This window comes from Molossus molossus, unplaced genomic scaffold (assembly GCF_014108415.1).
Source record: "Molossus molossus isolate mMolMol1 unplaced genomic scaffold, mMolMol1.p scaffold_m16_p_4, whole genome shotgun sequence".
Classification (NCBI taxonomy): domain Eukaryota; kingdom Metazoa; phylum Chordata; class Mammalia; order Chiroptera; family Molossidae; genus Molossus; species Molossus molossus.
In genome coordinates this window covers 22,224,410-22,251,153 of record NW_023425377.1, presented here as the reverse complement: position 1 = coordinate 22,251,153, position 26,744 = coordinate 22,224,410, and the positions used below count along the sequence as shown (strand labels likewise).

The 26,744-nt window shown below is 53.7% G+C and overlaps 1 protein-coding gene across 9 annotated transcripts in view; it reads right to left on the bottom strand.

The window, feature by feature from the left end:
- The window catches only part of TNIP1 (TNFAIP3 interacting protein 1), a 50,840-nt gene that overhangs the window by 1,019 nt on the left and 23,077 nt on the right, over positions 1 to 26,744 (bottom strand). For 5 of the 9 annotated variants that reach the window (XM_036241718.1, XM_036241721.1, XM_036241716.1 and 2 more), the window contains exons 2-17: positions 25,788 to 25,960; positions 24,466 to 24,618; positions 23,072 to 23,157; positions 21,605 to 21,688; positions 19,655 to 19,849; positions 16,091 to 16,185; positions 14,432 to 14,552; positions 10,703 to 10,792; positions 9,918 to 9,983; positions 9,656 to 9,787; positions 7,267 to 7,395; positions 4,990 to 5,121; positions 3,493 to 3,618; positions 2,927 to 2,992; positions 2,163 to 2,354; positions 349 to 439 (exon numbers count right to left, since the gene is read on the bottom strand). In XM_036241718.1, coding sequence (XP_036097611.1) covers positions 349 to 439; positions 2,163 to 2,354; positions 2,927 to 2,992; positions 3,493 to 3,618; positions 4,990 to 5,121; positions 7,267 to 7,395; positions 9,656 to 9,787; positions 9,918 to 9,983; positions 10,703 to 10,792; positions 14,432 to 14,552; positions 16,091 to 16,185; positions 19,655 to 19,849; positions 21,605 to 21,688; positions 23,072 to 23,157; positions 24,466 to 24,618; positions 25,788 to 25,923 — 1,894 coding nt within the window. In that variant the 5' untranslated portion in view covers positions 25,924 to 25,960. The remainder of the gene's footprint in view (positions 1 to 348; positions 440 to 2,162; positions 2,355 to 2,926; positions 2,993 to 3,492; positions 3,619 to 4,989; positions 5,122 to 7,266; positions 7,396 to 9,655; positions 9,788 to 9,917; positions 9,984 to 10,702; positions 10,793 to 14,431; positions 14,553 to 16,090; positions 16,186 to 19,654; positions 19,850 to 21,604; positions 21,689 to 23,071; positions 23,158 to 24,465; positions 24,619 to 25,787; positions 25,961 to 26,744) is intronic. The other 4 variants (XM_036241724.1, XM_036241722.1, XM_036241723.1 and 1 more) reach the window with 4 other exon arrangements.

The window sequence follows — 26,744 nt, the reverse complement described above, 5'->3', positions numbered from 1 at the left end:
CCAGATCTTGGAAGTGTTGGAGCCCAGTCGGTCTAGCTCCAGATCCCAGGAGTGGAGCAGTTCTGGAAGAGGGGACAGCCCTGCCCTTTTGTCCACCCTATGCCCCTCATCAGAGCAGCCTCCGGAGGCTCCACAGAACCTCCAGGACTCTGGGGAACATGAGAAAAGGACTGAGCAGCCCAGTCCCTCCTCCCAGCCACTAACTCCTCCAAGCACATTCCCTCCAAGCTGTCTGTAGCCTTGGTTCACACACCTTTGTGAAGGGGCCCACCACCTCCTGGCACAGCCCACTCTGTTTCTGCACAGCTGAGATCCTTCCAAAACTCTCTACTAGGGGACCATGCTTACCTGGTTCTGCAGGCCTAGCCGTAGGCGTGTCCATCACTTGGGAGGTCTGATTGCGCATCCCTCCACAGGGTGGCCGCCAGGTGTATTCCGGCTGCAACAAAACCGGTGCTTAGTAACCAACAACCAAAAATTACAGTAGCAGCCAGGCTGGTGTGGTTCAGTGGTTGAGCATCGACCCATGCACCAAGAGGTTGCCAGTTTGATTCCCGGTCAGGGCACATGCCCAGGTTGTGGGCCAGATCCCCAGTCGGGGGCTGGGGGGGGGGGTGCATGCAGGAGGCAACCAATCGATGTTCTCTCTCATCGATGTTTCTATCTCTCTCTCCCTCTCCCTTCCTCTTTCTCTAAATATCAATAAAGAAAAAGAATTTAAAAAAAAAAAAGAAAATTACAATAGCAGATACCATGCCAGAACAGTACTAAATAGATATTAATCAAGTATACAGCTGTCTCTTGGTATCCTCAGTGGGTTGGTTCCAGACCGCCTCCACCAAGGACACCAAAATCCAAGGATACTCAAGTCACTTGTATGAAATATTGTAGTGTTTGCATATAACCTATGCACATATACTTTAAATTATCTCTAGATTATGATAATACCTACCACAATGTAAATGCTAGGTAAATCGTTATACCATATTGTTTAGGGAATAATGACAAGAAAAAGAACCTGAACCCGTAGGCCTAACTGCATAGCACATGTCAGCATCAATGTAACATTTTTTTCTGAGTGTTTTCAGTCCACAGATGTGGAACCAGTGGATGTGGAGAGTCGACTATAATCGAATCCTTACAACAATCCAGGTTGCCACCCCCATTTTATAGGGAAGGAAACTGAAACTCAGAGGGGTTAAGTAACTTTTTATTTTCTTAAATAATTTTTATTGATTTCAGAGAGAGATAGAAACACTGATGAGAGAGAACATCGATTGGCCGCCTCCTGCATGCCCCCCACTGGGGATCGGGCTCACAACCTGGGCATGTGCTCTGACCGGGAATCAAACCAGCGACCTCTTGGTGCAGGGGTCGATGCTCAACCACTGAGCCACGCCGGCCGGGCGTTAAGTGACTCTTTAAAGGTCAACCATCTAGGAAAGGGGCCAAACTTCTACTAGAATCCAGGTCTCTATAACCCTCTTAAGTCCACACTATACTCCAGTGTTTAAAGACGTGTGAAAAGAACGGCCACAGGGAGAGAAGCTGAGGACAGGTGGCTGGGAGGCTGCTGTTACTGTCCACGTGAGAGTGGGGGTGCCTGAGGGGGTGTGGCAGGGGGCTGGAGAGGATGGGACAGGTGACAGCAGCTCTTTGGAGAAAGGTAAGCAAGGAAAAGAGAAGAAAGGGAGGGAGGGGAGAGAGGGAGGGAGAGAAGGGAAGGGAAGGGAAGGGAAGGGAAGGGAAGGGAAGGGAAGGGAAGGGAAGGGAAGGGAAGGGAAGGGAAGGGAAGGAAACTGGGAAGGGAAGGAAACTGGGAAGAGAAGAGGAGGAGAAAAGGGAGGATGAGAACATGGAGGGCCTGTGGCACCTGACCGCTTGTGGAAGTTCTAGGAGAAAGTCAAACACAAACTCAGACACCTGGGCCTGGGTGCTTGGAGGGCGGCCTCCTTGCTGCCCCACCCCCTTTCTCAGCCTTTTCTGTCCAACATCAGTGACCTGAGCAGCTCTGGGCTGGAGCCCTGCCCTGGGACACCTGCCAGACACCGCAGGGCTATTAGGAAGGAGCCGAGGGTGGAGCTTCCGACACCCTCACTGGACCTGCCCTCTGGGACGTGTCTGGGTGCCTGCGTGTCCTGGAGTGAAGGGTACAGACTCACCAGGTGGTAGAGGCGCGAGTTTGGGAGTGGGGGCGGGTGCTCCATGGCCATGGGGGGCGGGGGGTAGCGGATCTGGGACCATTCCTCAAAGCCGTGATGTGGCATCATAGCTGGCATGGGCGGGTAGGCGTAGGGGTAGGCCCCACAGAGGCGCTCTGGGTGAGGCTCCACGTGGTAGCGCTCTGCCGAGGCCTGCAAGAAGGGCCGATGTCTGGCTCTGGCCTGCGACAGGCCATCCCCAGTGACACGCACCTCCTCTCTCATCCTCTGTAATTTCAGTTCTCTGAAGGCTGGTACATGGGCATGGACAGGGAACGCTGATACATGGGCACAGATGGCTGGTACAGGGGCATAAAGGCTGGTACATGGGCGTGGATGGCTGGTACATGGGCACGGATGGTTCGTACATGGACGTGGATGGCTGGTACATGGGCATAAAGGCTGGTACAGAGGCACGGATGGCTGGTACATGGGCATAAAGGCCGGTACAGGGGCACGAATGGCTGGTATATGAACACAGCTGGTACCTGGGCACAGATGGCTGGTACATGGACAGAGAATGCTGGTACACGGGCACAGAATATCAGCAGTGATGACCGCCGCTGTGACCTGAGCACTTACTCTGTCCCAGATCCTGCTCTATGCGCTCTATCTGCATTGCCTCCTTAGTCAGATGGGCACCTGAGCAAACATGCCTCTCCCATCAGACTAGCTCCCTGAAGATTGGCGAGGGAAGGGCTGCTTCCTCCCTCAAGCCCCCTCACCTTTGCTTTCCTCTTCTGCTGCTTGAGGGCTTCTTTTGCCTTCTCTTCATCTTTGAAAGCTTTTAGCTAAGAGGAGGAGGAGGAAGAGAAGACTGTTGGCCCAGGTGCTTCCTGGCCAAGCCTGGACTTAGGCTTAAGCAGCTTAGGATTGATTAGCGGATGCACAGGGCCACCAGTCCGGGCTGTCCTGCCTGGCAGCCTGGGGAAGGGCCCTGTGGGGCGGAGCAGCCCAGGCCGGTGGCTACAGGTAAGGCCTGCTCATTGTGGGAGGTCTGAACTCAGTGAGCTCACTGCTTCTGTATTTCCCTATTAACAATGTTTAGGTGCATTCTGCAAGAGACTGGGGGGACTCAGGCCCAATCCTTGAAGTTACTCTTTAAAGGCATCGAAGGTGTGGAAAGCCAGAGTGGGCAGGGGTGGGAGGGTGTGTCTCACTGGGTACACAGAAACCTGGCAGCAGAGCCGGAAGGAGAAGCAGTGAGTGTCCTGACATCCAGTCTCACTAGGGACCCTCCAATCCATGCCCCAGTCCCACGAGGACAGACCACTGGGCCAGCTCGTCTCACCTGGGCGTTCGACAGGGTGACCTGGGCCTGCAGTTTCTCCACCTTCTTTTTCAGCTCTTCCTTCTCCTCATTCATGCGCTCCCGATCGCTGCGCTCCCTCTGGAAGTCCTCCTCGAAGATCTTCACCTGGGGGCGCGAGGAGGGGCGCGGGTGAGGGGTGAGGGGGAGGGGAAGCTCTGAGTGGGGGCTCAGACGTACTCAGGCCCAGAACCCCGGGCCTGCTGCTGGGAGTCACAGACGTCAGAGCTGGGGTCGCCCAGCCCCCTCTCAGCAGTCCCTGTGTGGTGGGGAATGCGTGCACCTCCAACCCCACTCCCAACTTCAAATGGACTAAACAGAGTAGTTCTGGGTCCCCTATTTTACATTTGGGGCTTCAACATAAGGCTTCATTTAAACAACAAATCTATGACTTAAAAATAAAAGGTCGACAGCCATCAGCCAGTCCAGTCCTTTCACTCTGCTTAGGCCCAGAGGCGGAGGCCACAGGACCAGCGTGTGGACGGAAGGCCCTCCAAGAGCAGAAGGCCTCAGAGCTCTCCCGAGGCTCTGGGGAGCCGAGCAGGGAGGGGCTGGGACGGTCCGCCTCTGCACCTGCAGATCCAACTCTTTACTGCAGATCAGAGATGCTACCAGTCGAGACGAGACGACAGGAGCCGCTAGAGCACCACATGGAAACACACGGGACAACCTTTCAATCTCCTTCCAATCCCTGCGTCCCTCGAGGAGAAAGTCTCCGTGTTATGCCGGTATGTCTTTCATGCCTTTCTAGTATGTGTTAGTTTCCCTTAAACGAAGGGAAAGAGGACTCAAGTTCAGAGTCTTCATCAGACAAGAGTATCCCTCTTGAATCTAATAACACTGTTTTGTGTTTACTGTCTTTCTTGCTTATGGTTACTTTTTTATTTATACCAAATCACAGATTTTTCTATTTATAGTAGTAATATAAAGTTCTCTTTAATTACATTTATTGAAGGTAATTTAAAATTTATTCTTGCCCTGGCTGGTTTGGCTCAGCAGTTAGAGCGTCGGCCTGCGGTCTGGAAAGACCCGGGTTCGGTTCCCGCTAAGGGCACGTACCTCGGTTGCAGTTTGTCCCCGGCCCTTGTTGCGTCGTGTGGGTGGCGACCACTTGATGTGTCCCTTTCATGTCGATGTTTCTCTCTCTCTTCCTCTCCCTCCCTCCCACTCTATCTGAACAAAATATCGAAAAATGTCCTCAGGTGAGGATAAAAATAAATAAATAAATAAAATAAAATTTATTCTTAAAACACCAGGTCGATAATGGCACAGCTGGGGTAGAGATGGCAGAGCAATGACCTAGTTCGGGACACGCTGCCGGAAAGGATAAACCAATAACCAGACCAGGGTCCCGGCCGATGGCCAGAAAGTGGACGGCTAATTACAGCTTCCATGTGATCCCAAGCCCTCCCTGGGTGCTCAGGAATGCTCCAGCTCCCACGGAGCACCCCCTACCTGGCCTCCTCCCCTCAGGCTCACCTGCTGCTTCAGCAATTCGTTCTGCGTGACCAGCTCCTGTTTTCTGAGGAGGCCCCCAGCTCCTTCCGGGCTCCCAAAGGCTGCCGGTGGCGATGAGGGGGAGGGCTGGATGCTCAGTGCTTCCTCCAGGGCCTGAGATCGGGAAGAGAGAAGAGCGGCCCGTCAGCAGAAGTCCTGAAAGCCAGGCCTCACTGGGGGGGGTCGTCCTCAGGGACCCCCTTCCTGATAACAACTATAATGATAATAACCACTACCTCCAGGACTAGTTAATAAATGCTACCCTATTTATTAACACTATACACACATCATTTCGTTGAACCCTCTCCACAGTCCTGTGAAGAAAAGAGTATCATCTCCATTTTGCAAATGTGAAAACTGAGGTTCAGAGACCTACAGTGATTTGGCCAAAGTCACACAGCTAGTAAGAGGCACAGTGTGGATTCAAATCCAGGGTGTGCTGTTAACCAGCAGCCCAAACTGGGGTCTTCACGCAGAAGAAAGAATTCCCTTTCCGTGGGCAGGTGTGGCTCAAGCCCAGCACCCAGACCTAGAAGGCCCTTTAAGTCCTTTGGGAGAATCTTCAGTCTCCCCAGTAACTGTCCTGCCCTGAGACTGGTTCTTCCGCTTCTACAACCTGTTCTCCCCAAACTGACCTTTCCATACTCTTCTGAAGTTAGATTAGACCAGATTTTTTTTTTTTTAATCCTCACCTGAGGACATTTTTGCATTTATCTTCAGATAGAGCGGGAGGGAGAGAGGGAGGAAGAGAGAGAAACATGGATGTGAGAGAGGCATCGACTGGTTGCCACCCACATGACCCCAACCAGGCCAGGGTCAAACCGCAACCAAAGTACATGCCCTTAGTGGGAACCGAACCCGGGACTCTCTGGTCCAAGGGCCGACGCTCTAACCACTGAGCAAAACCGGCCAGGGCAGATTAAACTGGATTTTAATTTTAATTTGCTCATATCTTAAAAGGTTTCCACCAGCTGGTTTCTCCTTCAACCCTGTTAACATGTTACTGGAGAACTTTGGAACACCTCTCGCGATCAGCCCCCTGGACAGCAGGGCCTCTGCCTGCCACGTCAGCATTACCCATGGTACCTCCCTGGATGGCACAGAGGTAAAGAAAACATTCCCCAACTTGGACTGGGGCCCCCACTTGGTCTCCTTGAGTCTCTCAGAAACACAGCTGAACCAAGAGTCAATTCCGGACCCTGTGACAGGAGGCTGTGGCCTCCCTTTCACCCTACTCCTCCATCTGCCCCATTTTTCAGGGGGGAAGAGTGAGGTCCAGGGACAGGGAGCACCTTGCATCAGGCATCCACACTCGTGTCTCTGTCCCCAGCTCTGCCAAAGGGCCTGGAGCTCTCTCTATGCACTACACACAATCTTCTGCCAGAATTTCGAGCCCAAATGCCCCAGGTCGGGACACATCATTCTCTTCTCTGAGATCAAGTCCCAAGGACCCAGACTCAGCATGATCAATGCTTTTCAAACACCAAAACCAAACGAAAGAGCAAAGCTGACCCACAGACTCAACAAGTCCTCCAGCCTCAGAGAACGTCCTCTCCAAGCTCCTCTGTCCTGTGTCCCTGTGTCCCTCTAACGCTGCCCGGGAAGGTGGGCAGGGCTAGTGTGAGTCCAGCCAGGGTTCGGATGGCAACATGGAGGCCCAGAGAGGGGACAGACCTGGCCTGGCCCACTGCCACTCACCCTGGCTCAGAGGAGAGGGTTTCTGCTTTACCCCCCCCCCCCGGGCCCGTCTCCCTGGATCTCACTTCACAGGAGCAGGAACCCTCGGGCCTGTGCTCTCTCACTCCTGTCAGGAGAACCCTCAGGTGTTTCCTGAACAGCACTTGGTGCAGGCACTGTGCCAGGCGCTGGGGGTACATGCCCAGGGCATGAGAAGACAGAATGTTAAATAAGTGATCACAAGGAAATGCCAGGAGGGTGTGAAAGAAGTGGCCGGCACTCTAGGTGCAGAGAACAGGGTGACCTCAGTGAGACGCGGGAAGGCCTCGCTGAACCTGAGCGCTGGGCAGGGTGGCCTGAGGGAGGAAACAGCACATCCAGGGGCATGGAGGGGAGTGAGCACAGGCTCGGCCCAGGGCTGGCCACTCAGCGCGTGGGGAGGGAAAGGCGGAGGCGGGGAACCTCGGGTGGGACCGAGGCCTCAGCACCAGTGCCCTGACGGAGGGTGGGTGATGGGCTGGGCACTGTGGCTGGGCTCGGGGGGGCTCTGCATGCCCCAGGGCGCGGGGCCGCGGTGCCCACCTTGTTGAGCCGCTGGATCTCCTTTTCCTGGTAGTCCCGCTGCCGGGTCAGCGGGCTCAGCTGATCCTGCAGGTGCTTGACCTTCTGGCGCAGCTCCTTGGCCTCTGTCGTCAGCTGCTCCTTGTCGGTCTGCAGGGAGCACAGGGTTAGCCAGCAGGAAGCCTCTCCGGGAGGCTGGGACTCCTGCACCGCGGCCCACCCGCGCTCACGCGGGCCTCCGCTCCTCTCCCTCAGCGGCCCTCACTGTGCTTACTTACACCGGGCACCGGGCACCGTGCAAGGCCCCGGGGGCAGCGCAGCAACGCCCTGTCCTCAAAGAAGGGGCCTCTGGCTGAGTGAAAAGCCCTGGGCTCTGAAACCCGCTCCTCCCCCAGCCAGCTGAGACCTGGGGCACTGTCACAGCCCTCCCTGACCTAAGCTCACCTATCGGCCACGGGTCAGGGGTTCTTAACATGATGCACAGATGGGCTTCAGGAGGCCGGAGAGCCCCAAAACTGAATGCAAAGCTTTGTGCAATTTTCTAGGGAGAAAAGCCATAGTTTCTGCCAGATGTGCACAGGGATCTTCTGTGGCACAGAGAAAGTGAGAAGTCACCGAGAATCTCTAAAGGGCCTTCTGCTCTTAGGTCTGAACCCAGAGGAGAGGACATGCAGAGAGATAAACGTAGCATAAGGCAGAATGTGTTCCTCCACAGAGAAACGGTCCTGAGAGGTTAAAAGAGAGAGTACTAGCCCGGCCAATGTGGCTCAGTGGCTGAGTGTTGACCCATGCACCAAGAGGTCACTGGTTCGATTCCCGGTCAGGGCACATGCCCAGGTTGCGGGCTCGATCCCCAGTGGGGGCATGCAGGAGGCAGCTGATCGATGTTTATGTTTCTATCTTTCTCGGCCTCTCCCTTCCTCTCTCTCTAAATATCAATAAAAACATTTTAAAAAAGAGAGAGTGTGCTATAGCTGAAAAGAAATCAGGGAAGGCTTCAAGGTGGAAGCACTGCTCCCACCCCCACTATGGCACAGTCAGGGCTTCTTCACTGCAGAGGGCCACAGCGGGATTGGCCCTTAGAGAGCATCAAGTCCTAGCCCCTTTAAACGATGAGAAATGACTGCAGAGAGGGGAGATGACGTCTCCCAGGCCACAGTGAGCTAGGGCTCGAGCCCAGGTCTCTTAATTCTGTGATCTCTTTCACCTTGCAAGGCACCGAAAGTGTTTAAAATAGGGGCGGTAGCCCGAGACTGCCGAGGGCCGCCCTGGTCCAGCTGTTCTGGATTCTCCCTGAAGCGGCTCCAGAATTTAGCATGGCTTCTATCACCATGTGTCCTTATCTACAGGACTGGACTTGGTCTTGAAATATCCCACCTTCTCCCAGCTGAGAGGAAGGTGCTGGCAGATCCAGGGACTTGTCCACCTATTGATGTGAGCCAGGGAAAGGGACCAAAGAGCCAGGGGGCTGGCTGACAGTCACAGGATGTGACTGCACTCGAGAGAAAAGATAAGCAGTGTCCTAACACTCATCGTCATGGGAACAGATGGTCACTGAGGCAGGGTGACAGCTCAGATAAGGCCCCTGGGTGTCACATGCTAATGAGAGAAAACTCTGAAATGTAATGTGTTGCAAATGTCCATTTTGAAGCTAAACAATAACAGTCCCCACGACAGGGAAGACGTTGCGACATATAAAATCTCCCCCGAGTCTGGGGGTCAAACGACCTTTCCCCTTTAAGCTGTGACAGGATCCTGAAGGGCCTTGGCTGGTATCAGTCACACACATGACAGATCAGATGCTACTTCTTAGTATTCCTGACCCCCCAGACTGAATCTGCTTCCTCTTTCTGCCCTCTCCCTGATCCCCGTAATTTCTCCTGTGTAGTGCTTAACACACTTCTGCTCATTTGCTTCTAGAACCAGTGGTTTAGTCTCTTCCCCCTCAAAGGTGGGACCGGACCGCTCACTGCTGAGTCTCTGTGCCCAGCAGTGCCAAGTGTGTGCTCTGTTGAACAATGACTAGACGAATGAATGAAGAAGCGATGTCCCCAACCAATTGCCATCACAACGCTAAACATTCAACAGCACCCCACCCCATCAAGTGCCCCAGAGCCGGCCTGCTTCTGTCTCTTTATATTCTGTGCTTCCTTAGCCCGTATGATTTTATTTGAACAAAATGTTCTTCTTTTGGAAATATAAAAAACAACTGGTAATCCAAATCTTCTGTTTTTAGATGGGAAACTGGGGCGAGGGGAGGAAAGTGCTTTTGCCAGGGCCACATGGCCCGTGAGCACCAGGGCCTGAGCTGGAGCCCTCGGGTCTCCCGAATCCTGCCCCCGCTCGTGCATTCCCCGGGGAGGGCGGAGCAGGCCTCCCGGAGCTGAACCTGTGGGCCCGGCACACTTGCCTCCTCCATTTCGATCTTGGACTTGGCCAGGAGAAGCTTGCGGTCAAAGTCCCGTTGCTTCTGCTCCCGCTCGGCTTCCAGGTCGGTCACCTGCTTCTGCAGGTCTGCCAGCTTCTGGCGCAGCTCAGTGATCTGGGGTGAGAGGCAGAGAGGGGGTGTGAGCGTGCCATCCAAGGTTAAAGCTGCCGAGCAGGACAGCGGGGATGCGCTGACAACAGCTGGGAGCTGGGCTCAGCCTTGACTTCCCACAAGCCCACGCTACCTTCTGCTCATACTGCTGCTTCATGGACCGGAAATGCTGGTCCCACTGCTTATTCACTTCAAGCAACTGTGGGGAGAGATGGGGGTTAGCGGGGATACGAGAGAAGGACCACAGAGAACCAACTCCACGCACCAGCTTCCCAAGGAGCACGCAGTGTGTGCGCGCACTGGCCACAGACACCCTCAACCCCTCGCTTCTCAGTAACTCAACGCTCCTCAAAGACACCCCATCATCAACCACCCCGTTTGATCCTTGCCAGGACAGCGAGGCCAGCGCCGAGACACAACAACAGTACGTAAGTTTGGTGTAGAATTACGTGACACACACCCCATTAGAGGGCAGTTTGGGACTACATATAAGTCCTCGTTCTCTCTAAGCCAATAATTCCACCCTGAAAAAAGCAACCAAGAGAAGCACTTACACATAAAAATAAAGCTATAGCACTGATCATCTTGACAATGTTTGTATTACCAAAAAACCTAGAGGCCAACCTAGGCTGTGGAGATGGGTACAGAAATTACAGGCTAGTCAAAAAATGGAGCACCAGGCAGCTTTTTAGAAAACCGAACACTCCCTCAGTTCTGAGATGACACTGCTCATTTGCCAATATTACAATTCCTCAGGGACAAAACAACCCTACATCATTAAATATATAAAACAGTGAAAATTAGAGAATAAAAAACACTCAGAATCTGCCCTGGGCCCATGGTTCAGTGGTCACCATGGCAACTCACCATGGTGACCTCGGACTAGCCAGAGCCAGGGGACCAGGGAGGGCCACCTACCTCTGTGCGCTGCTGCTCCAGCATCTTCACCTTCTTCTCGGCTGCACCCAAGGCTCCCGCCTCTGGGATCTTACCCGCTGCCACACTAGCCTGGGGAGAAACACAGGGACCTTTGGCAAAGCCTCAAATGACAAATCTCTCACTGCTCAGAGCTCCTCTCAGGCCCCTCACCCAACCATCTGTCACTCACCTCTGCCCTCCTACCCACCAGGACATTGCTACACATCCCATCATGACTAAGCCCCCTTCCAGAAGTCCACTGAGATCACTCTTGCCCCTCCCTGGCCCACAGTGGCCCCCAGGTCCTCCTCCCTTGCCCTCCCCCACAGCCACTTCTTTCCCTGCTCAGCCTCTGTCTCTAAGGTACTGCCAACTGCTCTCCCCTCCCCACCCCCACGTCAGCCCCCAATCCTCTGGCCTGGAAGACAAGAGTTATATATTTTTTAATGTTTTACAAAATGATTATTTAAAAATGTTTTCAGAAAAATACAAAAATAAAGATGTGTGTTTGTGTGATTAGTACATGTACACATTCCTAGCTCTGTCCTCTGAGACAGCCTAAAGCAGACCCTCCAGTAGCAATGAGCACACCTAAGGCCCAGATCTTGGTTTCTAAATACCATTCTCCAACAAAGAGGAACAGGGCTCCTTGGACAAGTGGTTAACTCCAGGGCTGGGGCAGAAATGGGTTTGGAGCATCTCACGGTGCCAGAGAGTAAGGAAGTATTCAAAAATAATGATGATGATGATGCCATGGCCAGTTTGGCTCAGCAGTTGGAGCATTGGCCTGCAGACCAGAGAGTCCTGGGTTCGGTTCCTACTAGGGGCACGTACCAAAAAATAAAAATAAATAAATAAATAAATATGATGACGACGACAATAATGGCATGTCAAATGGGCATAGGAGAGAAAGGGCTTCCTACAGCCAAGCTGAAACAATGTAAACAAGAAAATAAATTGTTTCAGTGTTAGATTATAACCTAAAGAATAAAATAAATATCCTTGAATCCATACTGGTAGAAAGAAATAGCAGAATAATCAAGTAAATGGGGAGAAGGGACAACTCTTCCTTACAGAAGAATTCCAGTTAGTGACTGTGGAAGAAATGAGGCAAACACAAAACTGCCATTATAATACTACAGCACAGTCATCACAATCACTGCAGAGAGAGTCACCCATGGATACTGAAATTAGTGAGGAAAGCATAAGGAGAAACAGGACATTTATTCAGCCTCCAAATTTCTCCTCCAAAATAAGTATTCAGCCTGGCCAGCGTGGTTCAGTGGATTGAGCGTCGTCCCATGGACTGAGAGGTCCCAGTTCAATTCCTGGTCAGGGCACATGCCTGGGTTGCGGGCTCAATCCCCAGTAGGGGGCGTGCAGGAGGCAGCCAACTGATGTCTCTCATCAATGTTTCTATCTCTCACTCTCCCTTCCTCTCTATCTAAAAAGTAATAAAAACATTTTAAAAAAGTAAGTGTTTAAGAATTACAAAGAGAAAGTCTATCATTTTATGTGGAGAAACCTGACAGATACCCCCTTAGCCACGGGATCAAGGTTGACTCTTAAGACACATGGACATGATATAGCGGTGACATGATGTAGTAAGAAAGGCGTGATGTCACTCCTGTGCTGTTCTTGCCCAAATCCATAACCCCAATTCAATCACGAGAAAACATCCAAGAAACCCAAACTGAGGGACATTCTACAAAATAACTGGCTAGTATAATCCAAAGTGTACAGCTCGTGAAAGACAAGGAGCCACTGGGACCTGTCACAGACTGGAGGAGTCGTGACATTTATACAGTGTGGGTCTGGAATCGATCCTGGTACAGGTGAAGCACGTTAGTAAAAATCTGGTGAAATCTGAAAAGTCTGCAGTTTAGTCAATAGTACTCTGTGCCCAAGTTCGTTTTCTAGTTTTGATCACTGAACCGTGGTTTTGTAGGACTAAGGCACGAGGTGAGCCTGAGAGCAGAACTTGGGAGGCTCAAGTGCCCCCTGCAGGCTAAGGTCTGTAAGCACACCACAGAATCAGGAGTAAAGGAAGCAGCTGGGGGAGCCCTCCAGGGGCCACCACCTCCTTCTAGAGAGAGCTGGGCCTGACCCTAGAAGCCTGCTGCCTCCTGGAGGGGAGCTGTGCTCACACTACTGGGGAAGGAGGAAAAGGAGGTACCAGGTTCCCAGAGGGTACACTCTTAACCTCCACAAAGAAAAGAAGAGTCAGACTACCTGCTTGCTGGCTCCAAATATGCCATTAAAAGCAACAGCTGAAGTTCACTGTTGACCACATGCCAAGCACTAAACCTACTCGACGGGCATCACATCACTGAACCCTCCGACTACCCTCAGAGGTAGTGTTAATACCTCCATTATGCAGAGGAGTAAACTGAGGCCAGAGAGTGTATGTAACTTGTCCAAGGTGGCAGCAGCATTCAACCCACAGGGGGCTCCAGGGCACAGGCTTCAGCGCTGCCCATAAGGCAAGCCTGCCACAGGACCTTCCTCTGGGCGGGGCGGTAAGAACATCTGGCCTTCCGGGGAGTCGAGTGAGGTGAATTGATATTGAAGGGCTTTGGAAAAGTGAAGAGGCCTGCCCACAGAACCCCGAGAACCCAGAGATCAGAAGAGTCCCCAAGTCACTTCCACAAGAGGACCCACAAGTGACTCGGAGGGGAGGGAAATGGAAGCAGAGATGGCCCCTTCTCAGCACGGCTCCCGCCCCACCCCAGGTCCGCCTGACAGCACGTGGTGCAGGGAGCGTGATGAGTGATGTCACATGACCTCTGGAAGGTCACTCTTTCCTGCCTCTGGGCACGGCTGGGTACTGGAGTAATAGTCCTGGCCCTGCCTACCGTACAGGTAGAGAGTAGGTCCAAATAGGGGAAGCTCAACAGTAAGAAGTAATTAAGTTATTAGGATAATTAGTACTATTAAATAGGTGTGGGGCTTGTTAAAGATGTTGAGTCCTGCTATGCAGCCATTAAAACCCATTAAAGGGGAAAAACGTGTTCGTAAAGTCAGGACTCAGCGCAGCACTGGGAGGAAGGCCCGGGCTGGGTGAGGGAGGAGAGCCAGCTCCTGCTTGGGGACTGGATGTCGGCCAGGGCTACGGCGGGGTGGGGAGGGGGCAAGTGGGCTGGCCCGGCGGCATTACCAGGCCATGCCCGCCTCCCTCCGCAGCAGCCCCTGAGAAGCTTGCAGGGGCTAACACCCTACATCTGCCAGGAATATATGAGATGTTAAAATGACATTTGGGGGCCACACTGTAAGAGACCTTTATAAAGCTCTCATTATAATAATTTTAAGTCAAAACATGGTTCAAATTAGTGTAAATTCTCAAACTGACTTTAAAAACTGGGCTGTGTTTAAGGAACGATGTGCTCACATTGCACCTCGGACCTGACACCCCCTTCTGTGAGCAGTGGAACTGGAGCTGTCCCCCTGCAGAAGAGGGCTGTGGGGCCACGGGCCGCGGGGCCACAGTCACGGCAGCAGCCCAAGCGTGTGTGGCAGGGAACGAATGCTCCGCGTGGCTGAAGGCAGAACAAGCACTGAGTGGAGGAAACGCCAGGGAGGTGGACTGTCAGGCCAGGCTAAGGAAAAGCCGCCTAACAACAAAACCTCTGAACAGTGACCTGGCTGCATCAGGAGGCAGAGCGCCCTGCCTGCAGGTGGTGATGGGGCACTGGCAATCAGGGGCTGGGGAAGGAGTTTCTGACCACCTACCTGCAGCTGTCCAGCCACACCCTTCTTGCCCGCGCCTTCCATTTTCGGCGAGCCGGGCAGCCCGCAGACACCCTCTTTGCCGCTGCTCATCAACAACTTCTTGAGCTCCATGTTTTCCTCCCTGGGTAGGAGGCAAACACAGAGGTCACGTTGCTGGCCCTGGGTTAAGGAGGCTGGATTTCAGCTGAGTCCTGGGGTGCTAGGCAAGACCCTGAAACCTGTCCTCGAGTAGAACCAAAAGGGCATCCTTAAGCCACCTGTGGCAATCTGTGGGCTCCCCTGGAAGTCGCCAATCAACAGCAGGGTTTCAGCTGTGGGATGCCTTCAACGGGGCATCTCCAGGACACGCCCAAACCTGCCTGAAATAACCCAGGACCACACGGTAGTGAGAAAGGTGCATCCCTCCCGATTATCTTCAAACTTCCTGTAGAATCAAGTCTCAGTTTGATGTTAAGAGGTCTTGAAAATCTTTCCAGTACTTGCCAGTCTCCCTTGTTAAGAGAGAGAACAGGGTTCAGGCTCAGAGCCTTCGGTGGGCATGGTACTTGGCTGGAATTTATGAATACCCTCTGATTCTCATTGCATTTATTGTTGGAGTTATATTTTATTCGTTAGAGATAATGCTGTCTTCCATTTACTCTAGTGAAAGCTCTCTTTATAATAATTTTAAGTCAAAACATGATTCAAATGAAAGACAATTCTCAAATAAATAATAAGGTAGGTGACACAGGACATCATAAACGTGGTGATGAGGATTCAGGTGTGACTGAAATATGGGAAATATTTATGTTCTGTTCGCCAGCTGGGTTTCCACATCGTAACAGAAAAACGGAGAAGCAAAGTGGATTTTCCAAGGTCACACAGCGGGGACTTGTACGCCTGCCTCCTAGTCATGAGTCGTTCCTCCAGCCTGGGTTTTTGGATCCATGGATGGAGTCATTATGGTTATAAAACGCCAACTTCTTGGAAGTAAACAAATACATGCAGATTCCAAGTGGCCCAGTGTGGCCCAGTAGTTACATGTTGCTCTCTCTGGACCTCACATGCCTCTCTCTCTGGGCCCATCTCCCTCTGCACAAAGGTTTGGCCCTCGTGATCTCACCTTCGAAATCAGCTTCTCACATGTGATCCCAGGCCAACCTACATCATCATCACAGGGGCCCTTTGGAACATGCAGGTGCCTAGGCCTTGCCTCAGACCCACGGACTCAGAATCTTGGCAGAGGAGGGAGGTGTGGGAGTGCCAACCTGCATGCCTTGCCTGACCCTCAGTGATCCTGGTGCAGAAGCAAGTCCGTGACCCACTAGCCCAGACGAGGGAGCCCTGACTGTTCTCAGGAAAACAGCAGAACAGAATGATGACCAGCAGGGAGCAGCACGGTCCTGAGCCCGGACTCCTCCAGCCAGCCAACAGCCTTCAACAGGCTGAGCTCGGGGGCAAGTTCCCAAGGAGGAAGTGCAATGTACAGACCTTCTGAAGTTCTCAAGGCACTGTTCACAGACACTCTCCCAGGTATCCAAGGAGAATAACCACGAGACATCCAAAGCAGGACTCTGGGCACAGGCCTCAGAGCCCTCAGTCCAGAAATCAGTGCCATGCACCACCCCCTCCTCCTGGCCATCATATTCCTCACCCCTGCTCCGAGGAGCCTGGACTTACCGCAGCCTCTCGGCAGCCTGATCCCGCTGTTCCAGGCCCTTGTCCAGCTTGGCCTTCAGGGTCTCATTCTCCTTGCGAAGCTGCTCACACAAGGTCTGCAGGACAGAGAGGTAGATGAGGGCAAGGGAAGAGGAGGGGTGCATCCCTAACGTAGATTGATATTGGAGGACAGGACAGGGGCTACAGTTACCAGGTCCCTACACATTATCCCCTTTGCGTGGTCTGACCCAACCCCTCCCAGGACAGCTGAGAGCCAAGCCACTCGGCCCATCCTGGCTCCTTTATGCACCCTCAGGCCCAGCCACGAGGATGCCCAGTCAAGAGCCAGTGAGTGAGGTCACCTCCAGTATCCTTGCTCACAGCTCTGCTCTTGGTACTTGTGACAATGAGAACTAAAGAACCATTTGTGCCCTCATTTTCTTAATACCCAATTCCCACCCCACCTCCACTAGACTGTGAGCAACTAGAGGGCGGGGACCCCCTCCCCATGTCTTGTCCACTGCCAGATTCCCCAGCCCCAGCTCAGGACCTAGCAGAGGCCGACACTTAACTCTGTTGAAGGAACACATGTCTGAATGGCCAAATGAATGAATGAACAAGTGAAGATCTGAGACCTAGGAACCCCAAGAGCTTAGTCGATCTGGAAGGTGGGCAAGGCTTCCAAGGGTGGTCAACGGGCAAATCAGAAGACGGGATTCGGTCAAGACCTCACCAATCCTCAGGCATGGCTCAGGCTCCCCTCACCTCTGAGACACAGTTCCCTCCCCTACAAAACGTGGGCAGCCATTCCTTCTCTGCCTCCTTCGCAGGGTCGCTGTGAGGACGAGACTGTGAGAGGGCAAGCACCTTGTGAACTGTCAATCTCTTGGCAACACTTGAGGATCTGTGTTCCAAGCACTGCGAGGTAGGGGGCATGCAAGGTGGACAGCCAGACTCAGGGCCTCACAGGTGGGGCGGGGGGTAGGGGATGCCGAATGGTTATGGTGCTGCGCCGCGTCGGTTCTAAGTACTCGATCTTTCAACAAGTACTTAGTGAGCACCTAACCGCGCCCAGTACATGGCTGAGTGCTCTTCCACTCACTGCCTCATGGAGCCTCACAGCGTCCCCAAAGCCACATAATTCGCGTCTATTTTAAAAGTAGGCCAGCGCAGGTGAATTCATTTGCATGAGGTTGCACAGCTGTTAAGAACCACCAGGGGGATAAACTCCATCTGGCAGGCCCTGACCTGGTCTCCGCCCCTCCCCCAGCCCCTCCCCCCAGCATGATGAAAGAGCAGAGAAGGGAGGTAAGGGCTGTGGGCTGGGCTGTGGGCTGGGCTGTGGGCTGGGCTGTGGGCTGGGCTGGGCTGGGGCAGAGTTGAGCACACCTGCCTCTTCCATTTCCACTTCCCCTAGGCTGTGATCAAGGCCAGCGAAGGATGAGTGAAGTGGTAAGTGTCCGTCTTGGGCTGGCCCACACACATTCTCTGGTTTCTTTCCCCCTGTGGCTGTGGCTGCCTCATATTCCAAAAGGCAAGAGATGAAGGGGCCACTAAGTAACTGTGGAGCGGAAACAAGTCCCTGCCACGCGGAATGAGGGAGCGTTTTTGTTATCCTGAGAGGTTTCAGAGTTGTTTCGCAGGAGAGACAGGAAGGCCCTGAGCCTGGAACTGGGAGGTGGTCAAACATGGTGTCCAAGGGGCAGAGAACAAAAACTACTGTAATTGGTCCCAGTGCCTAGCAAAGGCCTTGCGTCACACCCGACCTTGGACATGTTTGTTGAGTGAACAAATCAGTGGATGAATGAAGAGGAACCGGATTAATGTGCCTCTACCCATAGGCGGGGCAAATACCCAGGACACCTGGCCATGGGTGGGGCCTCCAGGGAACAGAACGTCCTGCTCCTGGACACTGAGGGAAGGCCAAGACATGGCCTCACGTGCTCTCCACCCTTCTAGGCTAGAGGGCTGTTTCCTCTAAGTTTCTGGGGAAATGCCCTGGGCACAGAGCAGCCAAAGGAGAAAGGTCAGCACAAAGGTCATCATGTTCCACCAAAGGGGCTGACAGAGCTCACCTGTGAGTTCATTAGTTCATTCATTCACTCACTCAACAAATGTGCCTTAAGCACTTACTAAGTGCCGGACACTGGGATAATGATGACGATGACAGACACCGTACCTGCCCCTCTTTCTAGCAGGAGTGCAAGGAAAAAACCCACAAAGTAAATAAACCACCTAATAAAATTATCACAAACTATGAGAAGAGCTAAGGAAACAAACAGGGACCTGATATAAAAAGTAAAGGTCGACAGGACCCCCTTTTATGAGGCCCCGTACTGACCCTCATTTCAAAGCTGAAAAGTTGCCACTGCAAACGATCTCCCCCAGGCGACGCCCCGGGCGCACCCCCAGCGCTCAGCGTTACACCTGTAAGCCTTGCTGACATCGGAGGACCTCTCCCTCCGCCCGGCTCGGGCTCCCACCACTCCTCCAGCCTCACCTCCCAACGCCCCCTCGCTCGAGGTGGAATGGGGGCCCTCCACTCCCCACATCTCTCCTCACACCGTGTCTCCAGCCTGGAGGTCACACCCGGGGACGTCCCCCCATTAACTGGGCATGCGAATGTTTGCAGCCACGAATGAGACCCAGACCAGTGACTGGTGTAGGAGGTCGGGGAGGGAGGAGGAGACGTCAAGTTATAGCTCCGTCACCAGGGAGCAGGTCCCCTAGGAGCCTCAGTTTCACCATCTGTGAATCCTTCCCTACCCCTAAGCCCTCAAGGCTAGGATCCCCTGCCCAGGATGGATGTCTGGTCATCAGCAAATCCTAACAGTGACCACTTTTCGAGCACTTACTGTGTTCTAGACTGAACCAGGGGCTTCACTTAATACTCGGGCAGCCCATGAGGCAGGCATTCCCAGCACCAGGTCGCTGATAGGGACGGTGGGGGACAGAGAGCGTAAGTGCCTTGTCCAAGGTCACTGAGTAAGAGTCCCTACGGGAACCAAGGACCATATGACTTCAAGGCCTGTGCTGACCTAGGAAGTAAATCTGGTGTCGTTCCCACGGCCCAGGAAGGGTTACAAAAGGAGGCCTCCTCTGCGGGGGTGGCAAGTTGGGATGGTGGTTAAGAGCACAAGCTTTGGAGTATGACAGACTGAAGTCCAAACCCCAAGTGCGCCATCTGCCAGCCAGGTAAGCTTGGGCAAAAATAACCTCTCGAGGGCTGTTCCCGATGCAAAGTGGGGGTGCTGATGCTCCTCCTGCCTTTGTTCCCTCCCTTCCCCCACCTGTCTGTGAAGAACAACGCAGGGTTGTTGCTAGCCTGCCACACCCATGGCCCTAGTGTACCCAGGCCAAGAAATCTGCATTGCCCACCTCCTATTTCCCAATGTCCTTCCTCTTCCTCATCCCTTCCCACAACTTCCGTACCCTGCTCACCACCCCAAACAAGAAGCCCAAGGTCAGCCCCCAATGTCAGCATCATTCTCAGAAGTCCCCAGAGTACCCTGGATTCCCAGACGAGCCGGAGGAGGAGGGGAAGCACACCTACCCATCCCAGGTGACCCTCCCTGGCGGCCTCACCTGCAGGATGGAGGTGCGCTGCTCATTCTTGTGCACCTTGGAGGCCAGCCGGTTGAACTCGAGCGCCATGCGGCCCAGGTGGGTGAAGAGCTGGCTGTGGTCGGGCTCCTCAGCGCACACGCTCAGGGTGGTCTCCAGGCGCTGCAGGTGCAGCATCAGGTTGCTGTCCTCGTGGGGCAGGGGGCCCAGCTCCTGCTGCGGGGGAGGGGACAAGGACCGTGCTGTACCAGGGTCTGACAAGGCTCTGCCAGCCATTCTCCCTCTGCTTCTCCATTCCTCATGACTCAGTTTCCCCCCTGATCCCAGCTCAGCCCAGGGAAATTCTGCAGTTACGCAGGTTCCCTGTCTGGGGCTGACTCACAGGGCAGGACCCGGGATTCCCAGGCCACCATCCTCCCACACTCTGGGCCTCGCTGAGTGCCTGAGGGCGGATCACTCATCTGCTGGCCCTCAGAATCCTCATCAACCAAGTGCACACACCCCTTCCCTGCCTCTGTCCCACCGGGTTCTGGAAGCAGGAAAGTCTCACTCTACGTGCAGAACTGCTTCTCTGGCTCAGGGAGTCTTGACCGGAGAGCCACACAGAGACCAGAATTGCCTGGCTTTATGTCTAAACATGCGTCTTCTGGGGAATGGCCCATGTATTCATCAGCTTCTCAGAGGACCCAAGACTCAAAACAGGTTAGGAATCATAGCTCTAGATATTTCAAAGAATCCAACCCAGTAGAGCATAGAAGAAAGGAAGCATACCGTGGGCAAGAGAGTCCAGTTTCCATAATCTCTCTCTCTCTCTCTCTCTCTCTCTCTCTCTCTCTCTCTCTCTCTCTCTCTCTCCATCTCTCCTGGGCCTACAATATTCCTTCCCAAGACAGTGCCTTAGTTATGCCAACACTGTACCTGAGAATCCACAGTGGCACCTTACAGCTAACTGCCCCCCTGCCAGGCACCTCAGACCCCCTCCTTCCCCTGGCTGAGTCCCCACACCTGCTCAGGCTCCATTCCCACAGCGTCCCCTCTGCTCGTTGTTCCTGGCCCTGCCCACGTTTCAGCTCTTCTAGCAGGCCTCCCCTACACATTTATGCAGGTTTCAGGACACCAGAGCTAAGGGGAGCCTCGGGGTTCAGGCTGGGGAGCAGGAACTTGCCCAGTCGCCCAGTGGGTCAGTGGCAGAGCCAGGGCTGGAACCAGGCTCCTTGCTGTTCCGTGAACACGATGTCGTATGTTAGCACTTTGCTCTAACAGGAGATAACACTGCTTCCTCGATTCTGCATTCAGCCCCACTGCCCCTCCTCACAGAGATTCCGGGTGGGGAATGCTGCTCTATTTACAGCCCCCAAACTGCTTCACCCTCTGATCTCCCCAGCTAGCCGACAAGCTCCCAGAGGGCAGGGAGGCCGCTTGTCTTTGCCCAGCACAGACCAGGCACATGGTGGGGCTAAGGAGGAACTTATTAATGAGATGAAGTTACTGGTCCGAGGTCACAGAGCAAATCTTTCTGAGCAGGGGGTTCTCGCTGCCTCTGCCAGCTCCTTGGAGCCTCGGGGACAGAGCAGGACAGGGGACATAAGTTCCCCGGAGACAAAACACAGAAGCTTTCTAACAGCCTGCGAAACAGTAAATCACCTGCCACACGCTGCTCTCCCCGACCCGGGTAGAAGCCCACCGTCCTAAAGGCTGAGTCACAGAGTGTGGTGGTTGCCAGGCACTCAGTGGAGACCAGCTAGGCTTTCACAATGATCAGGTGTCCCTGTGACCCGAGTAGGGGAAGTCACCAGCAAGGAATTTGCATATGCGAGTGAGAAACATCCCCTGCTTTGGCCCCCCACAAATCCCCAAGTGACTCCAGGGTGCCCAAGGGACCTGAGCCGGTCCTGTGCCTCTCACCCAAGGCCAAGTGACTGAAACAGAGAGGAGACATGGGATGTGCCCAGGGACCTGCCATCCACTCACCACTGTGTTTCTGGTGCGGCCGCCACTCTCTGGTGAAGAATTCTGCTCCTCGGTGGGGACCACTTCAAATTCGGAGGAGGTGCCCTGTGCAGAGAGAGTTAGAGGTTGCCTGAGGGAAAAACACCTGGCCCCTCCTATGGGAGCCCACAGCTTACAGAAGCAGGGAGGGACAGAGACTGGAAGGACAAAGTGTCCTCTCATAACCAGTTCATCGGGGTAGCCCCTTGGTGTTGAGTGGGGTCCCTGGGCAGTTGCACATTCGTTCATGTGAGACCATGAAGCAGGATCCCAACAAGTCTGCCCACAATCCACTCGTGTGATCTGAGTGTACAAGGCCCTCTGTGACCAGTTTCCTCGTCTGTAAAACAGGGACACCGGACTAGCTGATCATGACCCACTATAACTTGAGGATCTTTTTTTTAAACTTGCACTTTTAAAATGTTTTCATGAACTCCATTATAGTGAGAGGGTCATCTCCCCTTTGGACAGATGAGGAAACTGAGGGTTATGCAAAACTTAGTTAATGCAAAATTAGGGACTGGACGCAAGGTCAAGGCCTGCAAAACCAACATTCGTGCTATGGCGCCAGAGCTGTCTCCCAAGGCCCAGGTGTCCCGATCGGTCACCTGGAGAACACAGACAGCAGTCATTGTGGTCAGACTTGCCAAACCAGCCCCAGAGAACCCAGATCGGGGATACATCCAACACTGCGTCAACAGATTTGGATTTTCCAGGATTCACCCAAGTCCAGCGTGGTCAAGGACTCCCAGTCTTCTCATCTCTCAGCTACTGGTTGTACAACCAACACATGGGCCGACGGTCCCTGTGAGCTAGCAACTGCTCTGGGATTGCCTTGTCTGCAAAGACGATTTCATCCCTCCCTCGGAAAGGGCAGACAGGCGGGATCGGAGGGCAGGACCTCTGCTCGCAGCTTCTGCTGAGCCTCATGGCCGCCAGGAAGCCAGCTCTGAATCTTGGCTCTGCCCTTAAAAATCTCCCTTTCACCTCTACGTCTCCCCTGCTGTCTACACGCGACCTTGGAAAGTGCTCTTCTCACTCTGGACCTGATCTGCAGGATAAAGGTGCTACATGATACGATCACTGGGGTCCCTGCTGGTCCTAGGACACCCAGCGAAACGTCGCCAGGCAAGTCCTCAGCCCCTCTGAGAATGGGAGTTCCGTCCGCTTCTCTTGCACTATGCACTGCCAACACGTGCTTCCCATTCTGCAGCTCAGTGTATGAGGGCCTCCTTGTGCACCGCAGGGTCTTCCTGGTAAGTTTTAACTATGACCTTCATTTAAAAGAAACGGAGACCCCAGAGAGATGGAGATCGGCTTGCCCAACCTCACCCAGCAAGTCAGAACCTGGGCTTCTAGACCCCAGCCCTCTCTCTTCGTGTCCTTGTATCTGCCAAAGGGACCTTGAAGTCCAGGCAACTTTCAGCCAGGACTCCAAATGCAACTTACACTGGATGGAGGTTTTTGGAGTGGCTCTGGCTTGTCACTGGGGAGAGCAGGGTTGGCAGGGGGTGCTGGGACATTTGCATCCTTTCCTAGAGAATTGAGAAAACATGGATGAGCAGCAGGGAAGGGGAAAAGCCCAGATACCGCCCCCTTGAGGAAAGCCCTGGCCAGAGGAGGCCTCGAGTTCCCTCCATGAGTCTGAGAAAATGGGAGGTGGTCCCATTGGGGCCAGGGAGCCTGGGCAAATGACCAGCCCTGGAATGGTAGGGACAGAACCTGGGCAGCGACACCATTATCCCTAGACTTGCTGGCCGCTGCTCCTTGCTACCCTGGACCTGCCTCAGTGATGACAAGGATGACGATTTGCAATTAACAAAATGTTTTTACATTTATTATCCCAGCCGATTCTCACAACAGCTCTGAATTCCCATTTTAAAGGCAAGGACACCGAGGCACGGAAAAGTCACCAACGAGCCCACAGTCACACAGCCAGCAATGGAAAACCCAGGACTCAAACTTGGCTCTCCCTCCCGGACCTCCGGGCTCTTGCCACAGGTTTCCCCAGAGGGAGCTGCACATCTCTCTCTGGGGGTGGACCCGGCCCTAATCTGGGGCTCAGCAAACATTGCTGAGGGACAAGTGGAGGCTGCAAACACCTGCTGACTGCAGCACAGTGGACTCTGGGGTCCTTCCTTTCCTCCATTCGTCCATTCAGCCAGTGTGACCACCAGCCACACGGAAGCCTGCCCTGGCCTAGGCTGACACTGCATGTGGGGCTGCAGCTCGAAGCCTCTGCGCCCCATGTGTGGACACCTTGGCCCCTCTGGCCCCAGACCTTGCCCTGGACTCGGAGACATGCCAGAGGAAAGCATGGTGACCACACACAGGACTTTAACCCTTAGTCACAGTCAACACTCTCCATTAATAGGTAACAGAGGTCACCTCCCATCTGAAATACATCACAGTAGGCTAATAGGAAAGTCCACATTCTTCCATGGGCCTCAGCTTCCCCAGCTGTAAAGGCAAGGAGGGAGACCAGACCAGGGAGGTACTGACTCATATGCCAACTCTGAGTGACTTGAAGTAGAGCCCGGAGTGCTCTGCCTGGCACACGATAGCGGCTCATCAAATATCTGCTGAATAAATGTGCTGATAAAGATCTTGAGGCCACATCGTGAGTGCTGTGATCTATAACTAACGTCTGCCAGGGCCTCGGGAGTGCTGAGTCACCAACCATCTTGGGACATTATTTTGAAGTCCCATCCGAAACATGACTGGGAGGATGGCCTGTGGCCCAAGGGTACATGAAGGAGGTGTAGACTTCGTGTCCACTGTTGAGGGCTTGGGGAGTTGGCAGTACAAGGAAAAGTAGAGAACAACCCGGAGTCCCCTTGGACCTGTGAGCTCCGGCAGGTGGTCGAAGGAGGCCAACGTGGGAGACGGTGGTAGGAGCAGCTCCCTGTCCTTGACCAGCTCGCTGTCCTTGACCAGCTCCTCTGCTTTCTGCCGCAGCCTGGATGCTTCCATCTGGGACTCTTCCAAAAGCTCCCCTGGAAAGAACAGGGAAAGGAGGGGCAAAAGAAATTACTTAGCTCCATGCGAGGGTTCTCCCCACCCCGTGCCCCTAAACCTGCTTCAGCCTGGCTTTTGATGCTTCAGGCCTTGGAATTTACTGCCCCTATTGCCTCGTGGGTTGAGTGGGACATACCTCATTCCAGCCCACCTCTGGAAACAGGAAGAGGGCCCTGCAATCAGGGGAGGAGTGGAGGGAAATCTAGGACAAACTCCTGGCCCCTGGCACCCCCTTCCTGCCCCAGTCCCGCCACAGCGGGCCGGGACCCCACAGAAGGTCAGGGCTCTCTTAAACCTACCATCATGGCACCCGGGGGCCACCCACAGCCTGGGGCAGTCTTAAGGGATGAGACCCTCGATAATACCGACCACCCTTGGGGCCTCGGTTTTCCTGCTCCCACAAGTGGAGAAGGGGCAACTCCACTCCTCACTCCCCAATATGCCATTCCAAGCAGCGGTCTGCGAAGCAAGGAGAAAGCATTTGGAAAATTGGTGAACTGAGGTCGCCCCCCAAAACCTAAGACCAGAGAAAACGGCAGCAAGGCAAAGGAAGAGTTTTAGGAGTTTGGAGGAAAGAGAGACCCCTCTGCGTGCGGAAATCAGTGAATGTCTCTCATGGAGGAGGGATGACATGTGTGCTGGGTGCTGATGGATGGGGACGGCTCCATCATGCAGAGGTAGGTGGGACTCCTCTTGGCAGTGGGGACAGCTTGAGCAAAAGCCAGGAAAAGAGAAATCAAGGGGCCTACTCCCGCCTGCTTCAAGCCAAGCTTGGCTCCCTGCTCCAACACCTGGGGGCCGTGCCCGATTGCCCTGGTGAAGTCAGCTCTCCCCCTCTCTGGCGTTCTGGAAGACAAGGCTACTCTGTTTCTACACCCACAAAATGGACCTTCTAGCTCCCTCTCCCTGACCCCATGCCTCTTTCTCAGTCCCTCAAGGTATGCTAAGTCCTGTCATGGTTTTGGGGTGCTGGGGACTCAGGGCTGGAATGCTGCCACCACGCTATGGGAGTGCATAAAGACACTGCTGTGGGGCAGGAGCCAGTGCAGGGCCAGGAAGGACAGGGGAGGGCGGGGTGGAGGCATATGCCAGCTGGCACTGCAGGCTACAGGGGGAGGCTTGCAGGGAGAGCGCGCGTCTGCTTTACCTAACATCTTTATCCCTTGCATTTTTTCCTTTAGTCGGGAATTCTCCTCCACTAGGCGCTCAAAAGCTGTGGACGCCTCTCCCGGAGGCACGCTGCCCCCAGGGTCGTAGATCCGGTATGGTCCTCTCCCTTCCATGAGGGTGGCTCAGCCCCTTGCCGTGGTGCCCGGCTGGCTGTAAGGACAACAGCAGGAAATCAGGGGGCTGGCCAGGCCATTGAGGTGCCCCAGAAGGCAGTCCCCATCACCCAGAAGAGAACACAGCACTTCAGGCTGGTGTGGCCACAGTCCAGCAGAGCAGGACAGTCACTGTGTTTGATCTGGATGCTCTGCCTCTACAAATGCAACCCGAGAATGGCATCCGTTTCTTTCAGCAGCCTCACTGCGCTGCTGGTTCGCTTGGAACAGCCATCAGCTCTGAGGTGCAGTGTGGATGGAGTACAGGAAAGCACTGCACTTGGAGTTAAAAACCTGAGTTCATGCCCTATCGGTGGGGCCCAGAGGAACAGGGACCCTGCTTCACAGCATCCCCAGCACCCAAAACAATATTTGCTATGAAACAAATGTCCAATAAATATTTACTGAATAAGTAAATGATCTAACCATTAACTCACTGTGAAATTGGGGTGAAAATGTGGGCAGTCCCTTCCCCTCTCTGGGAGGGGAAATGAAAGTCTTACGCTAAATCAGTGATCTTTACAGTGAAATGCTTATGCCCTAAGGGATAAGCAAGTCAATCCAAGCCAAAGTTCCATTTATACGCATGTCACCTCTTTTTCTTAAAGAAAGGAGGAAAAACCCAGACTAACATTAATACATAGTACCAATTCACACCGTCACCCTCCTCCATCAGTCTCATATCACGTATGGTCTGTCCCTTCCAGTTCTAATGAACAGATGAAATTTCCACAGACCCTTATCTCCTTGCATACCAAGTGTGTTGCATTAATCTGTTTGAT